This window comes from Cotesia typhae, unplaced genomic scaffold (assembly GCF_013202065.1).
Source record: "Cotesia typhae breed Kobodo isofemale line unplaced genomic scaffold, CoteBio_Ctyphae contig_36, whole genome shotgun sequence".
In the NCBI taxonomy this organism is placed as follows: domain Eukaryota; kingdom Metazoa; phylum Arthropoda; class Insecta; order Hymenoptera; family Braconidae; genus Cotesia; species Cotesia typhae.
In genome coordinates this window covers 455992-471390 of record NW_027423744.1, presented here as the reverse complement: position 1 = coordinate 471390, position 15399 = coordinate 455992, and the positions used below count along the sequence as shown (strand labels likewise).

Genomic DNA, 15399 nt, shown 5'->3' with positions numbered 1-15399 from the left:
TTTTTAGGTTAATTATTGATAGTAAAGTAAAATTTATTTTTTCTTTCACTGAAAAAAAAAATTTTTCTAATTTTAATAAGAAGAAAAATTAAATAAGTGATAAATTTTTTCGCGGCTGCCGGAAATTGAACTCGTGATCTCCGAGTTACCTTCAGTAAATGTTAACTCATCGTACGGAAATAAACTGATTTTATCTTCTTGCAGTTTTCAAAAATTTGAGGTTATAATTTAATTTTTTTTTAAAATTAATTATAAGAAAAAAAATAATTTAAAGAAGAAGTGATATTATTTAAAAAATAATTAAGGTAAAAGCCCCAATTATTGACAGAGGTCTAAATATTGACACCCTAAATTATTTTTCAATATATTTAATTATCTGTACTAAGAATAACTAATGACAATAAAGTTCGCCGACATTTAAAAATTTTTATAATTTTTTTTATTGAAAAAATTTCACATGAAGAAAGTTTTAAAAATTATACGAGCAATTTTGTAAAAATACTCTTTTTGTTTTAATTTAATTGATAAAAAAAAAATATAAAATTGTTGAACGTCGGCTAATTTAAATGTCATGAATAATTATCATATAAATTTTTATTAAATTCTAATTAATTAAAAAATTAAAAAAAATTAGTGTCAATTCAAAATATTAAATATTAATTATTAAAAAAAAAAAAAAAAATAAAGTTAGCACCAATTTAATCAATAAATTATTTTTTATATTTTTAAAAGTAATTATTCATTTATGGAAATTATTATTAATAAACTTTAATAAAATTGATTACTTAATAATAAGTTTCGATAAAGAAGAATAAGCAGATGATTCGACGCATGCGCAGTACAGGTGTCAATAATTGGGGCTAAGGTATGTCAATAATTAGATCAATCAGTTTTTTAACCTGTCAATTATTGGTGTATCCGGATAATCAATTTAATTATTTAAAATTAATTAATAAATATCAGTGATTATCATTAAAAAAAAAATTGATTAGTAAAAACATTGCTTGAGACATTACAACAAACAAAATTCAATGATATTGATATTTGATTGCTTAAAAAAAATTAAATCATAATTTTGTCTTGTATAGTGTAAATAATTGGAGCTTTTACCTTACTGGAGTGTAAAAATTAAAAAAATAATGTGAATTATTATATTAATTAAACTACAACTTTCTTCCGAGTAAAAACAATGTCATACTTATAATTAATTATCAAATGACACTTTATTAAGCAAAATACATCGCTGTTGGTAACAATAAAGATGAATCATCTTCATGATCCGTCTATTATAAATATAAATTATAATGATCATGCAAATACCAGATACAAAATATATAACTTCCTTTTTTATAACGCATGTATATCACACAGTTCATTAATTCATCCTGTACTTAAAAATTTATCTTAAATTATTCAAAAGAAGAAATTAGATTTTTTAAAATTAAATATTTAAATGAATAAATATTCATTACTTATTTATTTAATTTAAATGCCAACGCAATGGTCGAATAGCAAAAAATACAAAATAGAAGAGTATAAATTACATGTAAAAATATAAACAGATCTAAATAGATATTTGAATTATGTTTATTAAGTTTAAATTTAAAGTACTGCAAATCACACCAATTTTAACGAATTGAATCATCATCAGTGATGATTATAAAATTTACAATTTTCTTATTTAAAAAATTTCTATTTTAATAACTTTCGACTAATTATCTTTATGAATTATTTATAGAAAATTTCTTGATACATTTGTAATTAAATTATTTCTCAACTAGTTTGATGTCGAAATTAATTATTATTTAATGTGAATTTATTTCTTTCAAAATTATTTATAAAAAAAAATGAGTACTGAAGAAAAAATTAGAAAAATTTTTTTTGTTAAAAAATTTCTTATCTTCATAAAAACAAATAATTAAAAAAATATTCATATATATTTTCTTCGAATTAAATAAAAATTTACATTTCTTCTTTGAAAATAATTTAAATTCAAATTTTCCTAATAAAAGATTTAATTGTTAGCTTGTCTTCTTAATTGAATAATAATTTTTCTATTTCTTCTTGAAAAATTTTTTTAAATTCTGTTATAATCAATTATTAATTTAATATTTCTTCATTGATCAAAAATTAATTTCTTCTTACTATTAAAACGTTATATAATCTTCTTTGTAAAAATTTCAAAAATAATTTTTTATTACACTTTCTTATTTCTTCCTAAATAACAACTAATTAAAAAAATTTAATTAAATAAAAATTTTCTACTTCTTCTTTGACTAAATATTCCAAAATCTTATTTCATCAATAAAAAATTTAGTATTTAATATTTCTTCTTAAAAAAAAAATTTATTTTCATAAATTTATACTCTTTATATTTTTATAAAAAAAAAAATGTAGAGTACCAAAGAAACAATTAGAAAAATAACTAAAAAGAAAAATCGTGACAAAGTAGGTGGTCACCTCTCTATTTTTCATCTCGAAAGTTTCACCCACAGTCTTTCTCTCAGTAGACGAGCTCACTCAAACTGAGAACTCTTAACTCGCCTCTTCATGCTTCTTCGGTTTTAAATTTATTTGCCTTATACACAAGATATACCAGTCTTAAATATATACATATATACTTCTCAATAGTATATACCCACCTCTCTCATTATCTCTTCATCCTATCATACTTTCTTCCTTACTCATTCTCTAGAAACTTACATCACACATCCACGCTCACATATATTTATATATTTATATATATATATATATATATATATATATATATATTTATATATTTATATATATATATATATATATATATATATATATATATATATATATATATATATACATATATTCCAACTCATACATCACACTACCTACACATTCACACACCCGTCGCGGAAATTCGCGATTTCGCGAGCCAGCGACAGTCGACCGGCGATCAACATCGTCGCCGTTGTCTAAACATTTACATTAACAAATTACAAACAATAATTGAGCGGTGATAAGTGTTGGTGATTCAAATTCAATAATAATAATTACAATACATGTGAAGAAATAGAACATTAATTTAAGTCCTCGAAGGAATAATGATCAAACAAATTCGTTGTCTTTATTGTGATAAATGAATTATGATTGCATCGTTATAGTTTGTTATCAGGGTGACCTCGCAAACATTGATCTTACATCGGTAGTTTGTTTCTATTCGTTTTGAATGTAGCTTTTAGTTTTTGGTTCGAATAATATAATAGGAATCTTTATTATCGAATAAATACACCGTTTCCGGTGTTAATGTGACAATTTAATATTCAAGTACTTAGCAGTTGGAACAGGTATACTTTAAAGTTTAAATATAATGTACGTATGATTATATAACAGTTAGATGGTAATAAATAATAAGCACATATAAAGCGTGAAAATGAGTGGGTTAAATGATAGATATGTTGGTATTGCAAATTTATATTGTTATTATTTTATTGCTTTATTTTATCATTCTTTAATTCTTCTCATGCTATTGTTTCTTCTTTTAATAAAAACCAAACTATTTTTTTTTATTTATAATTTGACATTTTATTCAATTTTTGATTTCTTCTTTTAATTTGTAAATTACTTATTTAAAGTTGTAATTTTTTTATCAGCTATTTCTTCTTTGTTTTTTTTTTAATTTATTCCGTAGTAATGTTTTTATATTTCTTCTTAAAATTAAAAAATTTTGTCAATTAATTGTTATTTCTTCTTTATTTCAATTATAATACTTTCTTTTGTATAAAAAAATTCTTTCTTCAGACAAAATAGAATTTTTTTTTATTATTATTCTAAAATTCATTTATTTTACTATTGAAACTTTTTTTTTCTTCTTCCTATTAAACATTTTTCCATTTCTTCTTTGACGTATTTTTTTAACTCTAATTTTTTCAATAAAAAATTTAATATTTCTTGAAAAAAATTTATTACCATAAATTTTATTGTTTTAATATTCAATCACTGATTTTATATTTCTTCTTTCACCCTTAATTTTTTTTCTTTTTACTCTCAAAATTAAATATATTCTTCTTTATATTAATATCACCTATAGTTTATTTTTTAATAATAACTTTCTTATTTCTTCATTATAAAATAATTAATAAAAAAAAAAAATTCTTACATATCTTCCCAATAAAAATCTTTCCTATTTCTTCTTTGACTTGATAATTATAATTCATATCTTCTCAATAAAAGATTCAATGTTTCTTCTTAAAAAATTAATTATTTAAATATTCAACGATGGATTTATTTCTTCTTTGACCCTAAATTTATTTCTTCTTATTATTTAAATTTTATATAGTCTTCTTCATATTAATATCATCTACAATAATTTTTTAGTGATTTCTTCCTAAAAAAAAAATCTTGCATCTTTTTTTAATTTATTGAAAATTTTTCTATTTCTTCTTGAAAAAAAAATTTATTCAAAATTTTATTATTTCAGTATTTAATTTATAATTTGATATTTCTTCCTAAAATAAAATTGAAATAAATAAAAAAAATTATACAAACCTAATAAATAATAAATAAAAATAAATAATTAATAGCTGCAAAAAAATTATAAATATCATTGAAGGTTAAGTTCGATTGTCTGGAGTATTTTTCGTCAATTCTATTTTTGACTATGAATAAATACACTTATAAAAATTTATTATCGAACTTTGTTCGGTATACATATATTTAACATACATAAATAAATTTATTTAAGATTATATCTCATCGCGTAAACACAACACTATAGATTAGATAAATATAAAATGAAAAGTTTATCTCACAATTATAAGAACAAGAAAACGTATATAATAGAAAAATAATTTAAAAAAATGAACGATACTAATTATTTTTCTGGTGTAAATGAAACTTCTTAATAATTAACTCTAGTATGACGTTTATTATCACTGACTTGCGAACTCGATAAAATATTTTTATTTTTTTATTTTTTTATTTTTTTATTTTTTAACCGCAATAATGCGCAACAATATATATATATTTATTTAACACAAGTGTTTGGTTCTGTGCAAGTGTTTTTATATATTATTTTTTTTAATCTTCAAATCAGTCTATTTTAAATCATGGAATGTCACGGGCTTGCTCTCTACTAAATATATCAATGTGAATACCTATATATACACATGGATACTTTTCTTCTTTTTTTATTCAGAGCTATTTTAAGACAAGCACACCCATCCGTTGTAATAAACAAAAAATATTACAATTGATGCAAATTAATATTAATTAATTGTTCATGACCTTATTTGGGTTATTTACATAAATGGAAATTATTTTTTAAAGAAGAAATAGGGTAAGCTTGTTTTATTTATTTTGCAACGGTTGACCCTGAAGAAGTGATATAATTAAATAATTTATTATCTAGAAAATTTAATCTTTTTGATGAAAAATTTTTATAGCAGACGTATTGCAGGATTATTATTAATTGTTTTAATAAAAGTGCATCAGTTACGCTAGATCAATTTAGTAAATATACCATTGCCATAACAATTAACGTTTAATTGTCTAAATTTATAGTTTGCATGACATATTTTTATTAAAATAATTATTCATTTTCTTTTTAGTGTTAGTTATAAAAAACTTTCGGATTATTTTTAGAAAAAACATATTTATATATATTTAAGTGTTTTTGTTCTGAATTTTCAAAATAACTTTTTTAATTTTCATGATTTTTCTTTCTTTCATTTCAAATTTTTTAGTAAAAAATCAAACATACATTTCTTTAAAAAATTCCTTTTTTGTTTAATAATTTTATATTTCTTCTTATAATTAAATTGTTATTTCTTCGTTGTCGATAAATATCATTTGCTCATTTCATATTTCTTCTTATATTATGCTTCATCATTTTTTTTTCAAACAATAAATATTATAATTTTATTTTTTCTCTCATCATACCAATAATTTCTTCCCGTAATTTTTATAATCATTAACTATTTCTTCTTTTTTACACAAAGTTTATACTTCTTTTAATTAAAATTGTATTTCTTCCTACAATAAAAATCTTATTTTTCATTTTTATATTAATTTCCTTATATCTTCACATAATTTAATCAAATTTTATAATTTTTTATGTAAAAGTAATTGTTTCTTCTTAAAAAGTTATTTTCCTTTCTTCTTTAGCAAACGATATTTATTTTATTTATATTAAGCATTAACTATTTCTTCTCAATAATAATTAAATTAAATTTCATATCTTCTTTCTACAAATTATTATAAATTATAAAATTTTTTATTTCTTTTATAAATGAAGATAATCACTATCATCTTTTATTTAATCAAGCATTAACTATTTCTTTTCAATAATGATTAATTTAAATTTCATATCTTCTTTCTACAAATTATTATAAATTATAAATTTTTTTGTTTCTTCTTTAAATTAAGATAATAACTATCACTATTTAATTAATCATTAATTATTTCTTCTTTTTTTTTAAAACATTAATATATAATTTTTTTGTAAAAGTAACTTATTTCTTCATTTTATAAATAAATTGTATTTCTTCTTTAGTAAAATTCATCTTCTCTAACTTCACTTTCAATTAAACATTAATTATTCCTTAAAGAAAAATTAATACATTTTTAAATTTAATTTTCTATTTCTTCTTACAATAAAAATATTCCTAATTTCTTCTCAGATTTAATATCCCCATTATTTCTTCTTTCCCTAAATCATTAATTCTTACTACTAAAATTCTATTTCATCTTCAATTAAAAAATTTTAATATTTCTTCTTTACCAATTAATCATAACTCCTTCCTCTTTCCACCAAAAAATCAATTTTTTCTTCAAACATTGTCTACAAAAATTACATTTTAAAAATTTTTCTTAACTTCTAAAAAAATTAAACAATTAATAAACAAAATTAGCAAATTAATAATTAATAAAAAAAAATCTCATAAACCCATATAGAAGAATTAAAAATAAATAATTTATAAACAAGTACGTAGGCAAAGTAATAAAACGTGCTGGTGTAACAAATGAATCGTCAATTTTACTCACATATACTAACAAGTAATAACAATTATAATCCACATGTGCCTATCGATATATAAACACATACATAAGCACACTAATGTAAGTACGAGTACATTATATGTACATTTGTAATTCAAATGGACTTTATTCTAGTGGCATATATTGCGGTACGTGTATGACTGGGACAGTCTAAATATATACAGTTATGTGCTCAAAATTTTTCCTAAAATAAAATCTTCAATTATTACCAAACAATAATAAAAAAAAAAAAGAAATTAAAATAATAAATTAATTAATAAAAACTTACCTTTTAATTTTTATTTTTTGTTGATAAAATAAAAAAAAAATTTTTGTTACAGTGTTGGTGAATAGAAAATGAAATACTGGTACTGAGAGTAGAAGAGAATGAGATCCCAGTGGCAGTGTGCTGGCAGTTGCGATGGTGACAGCTGATGACACGGATCTAAGGCCAACGGAATTGTGTTAATACTTTTTATAAGTTGGAGTTAATATTCAGTGATTGATCAATAATATTTATATTAATAATAGTTATATTACCAAGTGACAATTATGATGGATACGTCGAGACGGCCAAGTATTTCTATTCACGAATACCCAGAAGATTTGAACCCATTTAAAGATGAGACTGAAGACTCCGAGGATCAAGTTATTTTGAGACGTCCGCTTCCACGTGTTTCTAAAATTAATAATAATAGTAATAATAATTTTAATAGCAATAATAGTAATGGTAATAGTAATAATCTTCATAATAATAATAGTCAATTAAAAGATAAAGATAAAGATAGCAAGAACAAATTTTGGACGTTTGGCAGGAGTAGAAAAAAAAGATCCAACAGTTTTTCTATTAAATCTACTTGGTGAGTTTTAATTATTTTAATTGTGATAATAATGATTACTGATTAGAAATTCAGTTATTAATTTATCGTTTTTGCAGGAATGGAATTTTTGGAAAACGAAAAGAAGAAGAAAAAAAACCTACTATTTCTACCGGTGAATAATTTTTTATTTTAGAATTTTTTAATTATCTGACAATTTTTTTTTTTTTTTGACAAGTGAGTGAAAAAAAAAATTTTTTTTTGAAAAAATACTGTCAAAAATTATGAATGAAAATTAAAATTAAGTTAGCCGACGTCTAATAATTTTGAGAATTTTTTTTTATTGAAAAAATTATTACAAAAAATTTTTAAAAAATTAGAAGAATCAATTTAGCAGATATTTAATCATTTTTAAGATTTTTTAATAAATAAATTATGGCAAAAAAATGAGAACAAAAAATTGACGTAGAAATTTTTAACAATTATAAATGCAATTTTTTAAAAATCATTTTATTAGAGTTAAATATAAAATTTCAATAAACATTTGACAGCTTTTAAATTTTTTTATAACAAAAATATTTTTTAAAAAATGTCAAAAAACTATGAACGCAATTTTTTACAATTGTGCTGAAAAAAAATTCTAAAAATTGTCAGCTGCCAGCTGATTTTAATTAAAAACAATTTGCATTCAATAATACTAAAGTTAGTCGAAGTTTTTAATTTTTTTTTCAATAATTAAATTAGAAGAAAAAAATATTTTTTAAAAATTGCACTTACAGTTTTTCAAGTTTTTTACAGATGAAATTTTTTTATGACATTAAAGTTAGCTGTCACTTGATAATTTTTTAATTTTTTTTTAACATATAAATTTTTTCTAAAAAATGATTTTTAAAAAATTTCTTCATGTCAATTTTTTGTTCTCATTTTTTTTGCCATAATTTATTTGTTAAAAAAATAATTAAATATCTGCTAAAATTATTCTCATAACTTTTTCATTTTTTTGTAATAATTTTTTCAATAAAAAAAAATTATAAAAATTTTTAGATGTCGGCTAATTTTATTAAAAACAAAAAAATTTTAATAATTGTTAAAAAAAAAAAACGGCAATTGTTTCGTTTCATAAAAATGATTTAGAATTTTTTGGAATAATTAAATTTTTTTTAAAGTTAATCAAAATTATAATAAAAAATAAATTTCAATTATCAAAAAAATTTTTAAAATGATGAAATTGGTATTTTTGAATTTTAAAAAATTATTATTATTCTAAAAAACAAAACGACCGTGAAATTGAACAATTATCTTACATAAATAAAAAAAACCAATGAGTTGACAGAAATTGATCATTTCAGTTTAATTTTTTTGGATATGGAAATCAGTTGATTTATTTGCACGCCGAGTTTATATAGATAATAATAATAATAATAGTGAAAATAAAGTAATTCTAAGAACTGCATAATTACAAGAAGAACAAGTAAAAAATATCAATACTGCGGTTTAGTATTGATTAATCAACTAGTGACTAGTTCTAAGCTGATAGTTGCTTGATATTAAATAACAATGCCGCATAATGACCTCCAAAGAAATTTATTCTTCCTTAATTTTCGAGAAGAAATTAAAAAAAAATTATTTTTGTAAAATATTTAATTAAAAAAAAAATTAAATATTAAATTAGATGAGTTAAAAATTTACTAATAATTAAATTAAAATGTAAACCGCATAATGACCTTCAAAGAAATTTATTCTTCCTTAATTTTAGAGAAGAAATAAAAAAAAATTATTTTTGTAAAATATTTAATTAAAAAAAAATTAAATATTAGATTAGATGAATTAAAAATTTACTAAAAATTAAATTAAAGTGTAAACCGCATAATGAACTCCAAAGAAATTTATTCTTCCTTAATTTTAGAGAAGAAAAAAAAAATTATTTTTGTAAAATATTTAATTAAAAAAAAAATTAAATATTAAATTAGATGAGTTAAAAATTTACTAATAATTAAATTAAAATGTAAACCGCATAATGACCTCCAAAGAAATTTATTCTTCCTTAATTTTAGAGAAGAAATAAAAAAAAATTATTTTTGTAAAATATTTAATTAAAAAAAAATTAAATATTAAATTAGATGAGTTAAAAATTTACTAATAATTAAATTAAAGTGTAAAAAAATCTGGAAACCCGGCAGTGCCTCGCGCCAAATAATTTTACTATGCAGTACTTCAAAAACTCAATACATAAATTTATTATTCATGTCAGCTATTTTTAGTTCTATATAATGAGTAATTAGTAATAATTAGTATCAATATTATTTTCTTCTTTTTCAGTTTCTTCAACATACAAAAGAACAACGTACAACAATTATCCGACAGAAACACCGGCGACACGATTATCAAAAGACCAGCAGGAATTCGATGAAGCACTTGGCACACTAACGAGACGACGTAAAAACACTTGGGACTACCCGTCGACGACTTCTTCCCGATACGGGTCTAGTTTGACAGTTAATGGGGATCCTGGAAGAATTTACGACGGATGTCCGCCTCAAGAGACCACGACCTCCATTATGGGAGAACTTACGCCCAAACCTCCAGCTAGAAGGTCGGTAATAATTCATAGCAATATAATTTATTTTTTTTTTTTATACAGAGAAAATAGATATCTTGGCTCAAGAACAATATTATTGCCTAAGGACCATTTTCAGGAAGAATATCTTGATTCAAGAAAAAATTTTTTATGTTGAAGATTTTGATTCAAAAGTTTCAAATAATTGATTTATTATTTTTCAAAAATATTTTGATTATTTTTATTTTTATATCTAAACATAAAATATTTCAGACTAAGAAATTTAATCTCTCCTATACAAGAGTTATATTTAACTAACTCCAGAACAAAATAAGGTAAAGTACCCAGTACACTGAGAAAAAAAATACTTTTACTCAATTAACAATTTCTTGGTTCAAGAAACTCGATTACAATCAAATATTTTATTATTCTATTATTAATTATTAATTTCTGAAAAGAAGAGCATCAATATTTATCTCTGGACAATAAATAAACAAGAGAATAGCTTTATTTAAATTAAGTAAAAATTATTTCAATCTATTTAACAAGTCCTTGAGTTAAGAATATATATTCTTGAAAATTTTCAATTAATAAAAGTATTTTTTTTTATCAGTGTAGTTTAACAGGTTGAAAAAGTAAAACGTATTTGACCCTACTTTTAATGTATAAAGATGTAATAATTTTAATGTTTTATTGAAATATTAAAAAAATTATAACATAGTATTGATTAATATTGAAAATAATACTATGAATATTTAATATGTTCATTTAAAAATCAGAAATATTTTTATTTACTTTTTTAATTACATTTTTTATGAACTATAAATAAAAAAATTAGAAAACAAGTGTATTTTATATTAATTTTAGTTTTTCAAAAAAATTATATTTTCAAGTTTCGAACATTGATGTTTTTAAGTCAAGTAATTACTTGTTGAGCTTACAGAATAATTTCTTAAAAATTATTTATCTTACTTCAAGTTTTTTTAAATTTTTAATTTTAAAATAATTTTTTGAATTGCAAAAATAAATTTTTTCAATCTCAGAACAAATTTTTAAACTCAATAATTATAAATGAGCCAATTTTTTAATTCTTCTCTCAAATAAGAATTTTTTTAATTATTTTATTGAATTAGAAAATTAAAAAAAAATTACTGTTAATAATAATTCAATTATTCTAAAAATAAACTTTTAATTAAAATTAATAATTTTGGGAATTTCAGATTTGGTCAAGTTACCGCTAAACGTGATATTCCTCCACTGCAATACAGTCAAGAAAATAAAACGCCTATACCCCCAAGGTAATTTATAAATTTATTAATAATTATAATTAATTATTAGTTTTACGAATTTTTTATGAAATTGACACTTGACAATTTTTTAATTTTTTTTTTAACAAATAAATTTGCTCCAAAAAATTATTTTAAAAAAATTGCATTTGTAGTTTTTAAAAATTTTTAGATGTCAATTTTTTTTGCTATAATTTATTTGTTAGAAAAATTCTTAAAATTATCAACTATCTGCTGAGTTAATTTTCATGAATTTTTTAATGTTAAATTTTTATTAAAATAATTGAATAAATTTTTTTTTTTTTTTTTTTTTTTAAAGGCGAGGTGGAGTAAGATCATCTCAGAGATTAAACGTACCAAATGACCATCACATTAACAGCAGTAATAATAGTATAAAATCAACAGTAGCAGATGAGAATGAAAACATGCCGGAGGATTACGTATTCAAAAGGGTTAATCATGACTCTATGGCTGGTGTACGAAAGTCTAATTTATCAATTAATAGCTGCGTGTCTATGACAAGTGTTTACGCTTCTGGGAGAAAGAAAAGACGGGCACCCCCACCGCCGAGTCCGCGTGACGTTAAACCTCAACTAAAAGTAATTTTTTTCTTCTTTTTAGTAATGTTAATATTAATATAATGAATAATGACATTTTAGGTTGAATTATGGTACTTAATAATTAAATAAAAAATTAAGTACGATAAATATACTTAGTGGTAATAAGAGCAAAACATTTGGATCTGTTACGCGGACTAAAATAACTTCAGGCATAATAACCGGAACAAATATAAACTAAATATAACTGATACTAAAATAATTCTAAATGTAAGGTAAAAGCCCCAATTATTGACACTATTAGAGACAAAGTTATGATTTGATTTATTTTAAGCAATCAAATATCAATATCGTTGAATTTTGTTTGTGGTAATGTCTCAAGTGATGTTTTTACTAATCTTGGTTAATAATTTTTAGATAATATAACTGACGGAATTAATATAATAATTTCTTTAATTTTTTCCGTGAGATAAAAATATTTTTATGAAAATTTCTATTATAAATTCTTAAAAAAAATCTTATGAATATAATTACATCATAAAATAATAAATAAATAAATTTTTAAATACTACTTTATGACAATCATAAATTTTAAGGTTGATTTGTCTGCATAACTAACAAATTTAGTTTCTGATAAAATTAATAGTTATTGACCTTCTTGTCTCTCATAATTAAATGATTAAATTAAACCAAACAAATTATATTTTCATTAAAGCGTCTGCTTGTGTAAGCGCGTCTAGATTCCTCGATGAAATTAATATAATGAATAATGAAGATTTCTCTACAATCTCCGACTATTTTATCAAACTTCTAAGAAGAAATACTTAAAGTCAAGTACTTAAACATAATTATCATTTTTTTTTAGTCGCTAAAATAATTTCGCAGTGATAAATAAATATAACGCTGATAAATAAACTACGTAACAGATAACCTCAATGACATAAATCCGTGCTAAATTTTTATTAGTAAAAATTATTGAGATAAAATTAATGGCACTAATATTATATACAAAGTATAATCGTTTAATTTATTATTTAAATATATTAATCTCTATTATTAAGAGAATAAGAAAAATTTTGTGGCCAGAATATTTATATGATAAAATGGGTTTTTATGGTTAAATTCAGTATCATTAGAAAAGTCTTGACCTGAAGTTGTGCTTTTTCAAGGTTTGATGCTCTATCTTTAGATACATAATTAAGAAATTGCCTTGTATCTCGTGAACTATTGACATTTTTAAAGATATAAGCTCATCCCAATGTTACACTCATCGAGACCTTTCATTTGAGTAACTACATCGATTTTTCATATATTTTATATATATATATATATATATATATATATATATATATATATATATATATATATATATATATATATATATATATATATTATAAATATGTATATATGAAAAATATATCAAAAATGCATGTGGGTACTCAAATGAAAGCTCTTGATGAGTGTAATACCGGGATGAGCTTATATTTTTGAAAATATCATAAGACAAAATACAATATTATTTTTTAATTATTCACATTTTTAAAGATATAAGCTCATTTTTATGTTACTCTCATTAAGAGCTTTCATTTGAGTACCCACATCAATTTTTCATATATTTTATATATTTATATATATTATGAATATGTATATATGAAAAATATATCAAAAATGCATATGCGTACTCAAATGAAAGCTCTTGATGAGTGTAATACCCGGATGAGCTTATATTTTTAAAAATGTCAATATTTACGAAAGTACAGGGCAATTTAACAAAATTAATTATTTAATAAAGCAAAATTTTATTTATTCATAGTTTATAAGTCAATCCAGTCATATAATGACTGCAAGGTTGCTAATATTAATTATTTATTTAAATTTTTAGGATTCCGATGAAATAAATGAAGAAATAAGTAAAATAGCGAAGAATATAGAAAATCTAAAGGTCGAGTCGACGGAAAAATTAACCGAGTCGAATACTAATGATTCTGATGGTAATTATTCTGAGGGTCAAGAGGTCAAAGTCGAAATAAAAAAACAAGAAGAAACTCGGTGTGAAATAATAAAAGATGTTGAAATTGTGGAAGATAAAACGCTGCTGAGGAAGAAATCAAAGGAAAGTATTGGAAGCGACAGCAGTTTTTCAGTGAAAGACGAAATCGAAAAAATAGAACGTCAGATAAAATTATTGGAGGCTACCAAAGCTATTAATAACGATGAGAAAGCGGCCTTGAGGACTCGGACGTACTCGTTGACCGATGAAGACAATTATGATACACCAGGCAGGCGACTGATACGCGGCAGCAGTTCTCGAAGGAGTTTGCAAGAAAATCGCAGAAATTTCTTCAAAGAGTTGACTTCACGCTCTAGTAATAATATTAATATTAATAATAATATTAATCATAGCAATGATAGGGTTAAAGTTGAGATTAAAGAGCTGCCGCGTCAGCAAAATGACATTAAAATCGTCCATCTTACGGATGAAGTCGAGCATCATGATAATGGAGAAGAAACTGTCGATAATTCAGCGGTCAAAGTTATCGAGCTTAGAATTTCTGAACCTCTAAAAGTTAAATCTGATTTTAATTTTGAGGTTAATCCGATTCCGAAACCCGTCAGGCATAATAGTAACTGCAGTTTGGATAAAATGTCGACAGTTAATATTAATAATAATAATAATATTGATAATAATAATAAAAATATTAGTACTGTTGATGTTAATGATAATAACAGAGACAACGAAGAACAATCTTTGTAAATTAATATGAAAACGCACATTTTTGCCTCCGAAATTTGTATGCATTTGAAGAAATCTTTTATGAGAAGAAAAGACTATCACGCGATGGCCTTTAATTTTTTAAACAAGTGAATGTGCCTTTTAAATTGTTATTGATAAGCACAAGCTTATTAGTATTTACAAATTGTTTATTTATTATATTACAAATAAAGTTTTATTTAAATAATTTTGTTGTTTGTTTAAGGTGAGACTTATTTCAATTTATTTGTATCCTTATTTTAGGTTAATAGAAATTTTTTATAAATATTATCAATGGTATTAATGACTCAAAAATTTATAGGTTATTTATAAATAAATCTTGAAATTTGATTCTTTTCAAGTATTATTTCTTCACCAGATAAATTTCATCTATATAAAATTTATTTCTTCTTTCAAT

General features: G+C 22.0%; 1 protein-coding gene across 5 annotated transcripts; it reads left to right on the top strand.

Moving 5' to 3' along the window:
- Window positions 1-80: 80 nt before the first annotated feature.
- On the top strand, window positions 81-15189 carry LOC141526834 (uncharacterized). Of its 5 annotated transcripts, none has more exons than XM_074241964.1 (7): window positions 81-220; window positions 7353-7871; window positions 7949-8004; window positions 10149-10422; window positions 11607-11684; window positions 11992-12271; window positions 14112-15189. In XM_074241964.1, exons 2-7 carry the CDS (start codon window positions 7564-7566, stop codon window positions 14982-14984), a joined length of 1869 nt encoding a protein of 622 aa, XP_074098065.1. In that variant the 5' UTR covers window positions 81-220; window positions 7353-7563; the 3' UTR covers window positions 14985-15189. The 5 variants fall into 5 exon arrangements, with proteins under 5 accessions (XP_074098065.1, XP_074098064.1, XP_074098068.1 ...); XM_074241963.1 differs by lacking the exon at window positions 81-220 and adding an exon at window positions 2935-3320; XM_074241967.1 differs by lacking the exon at window positions 81-220 and adding an exon at window positions 2935-3345.
- The last annotated feature ends 210 nt before the right edge of the window (window positions 15190-15399 follow it).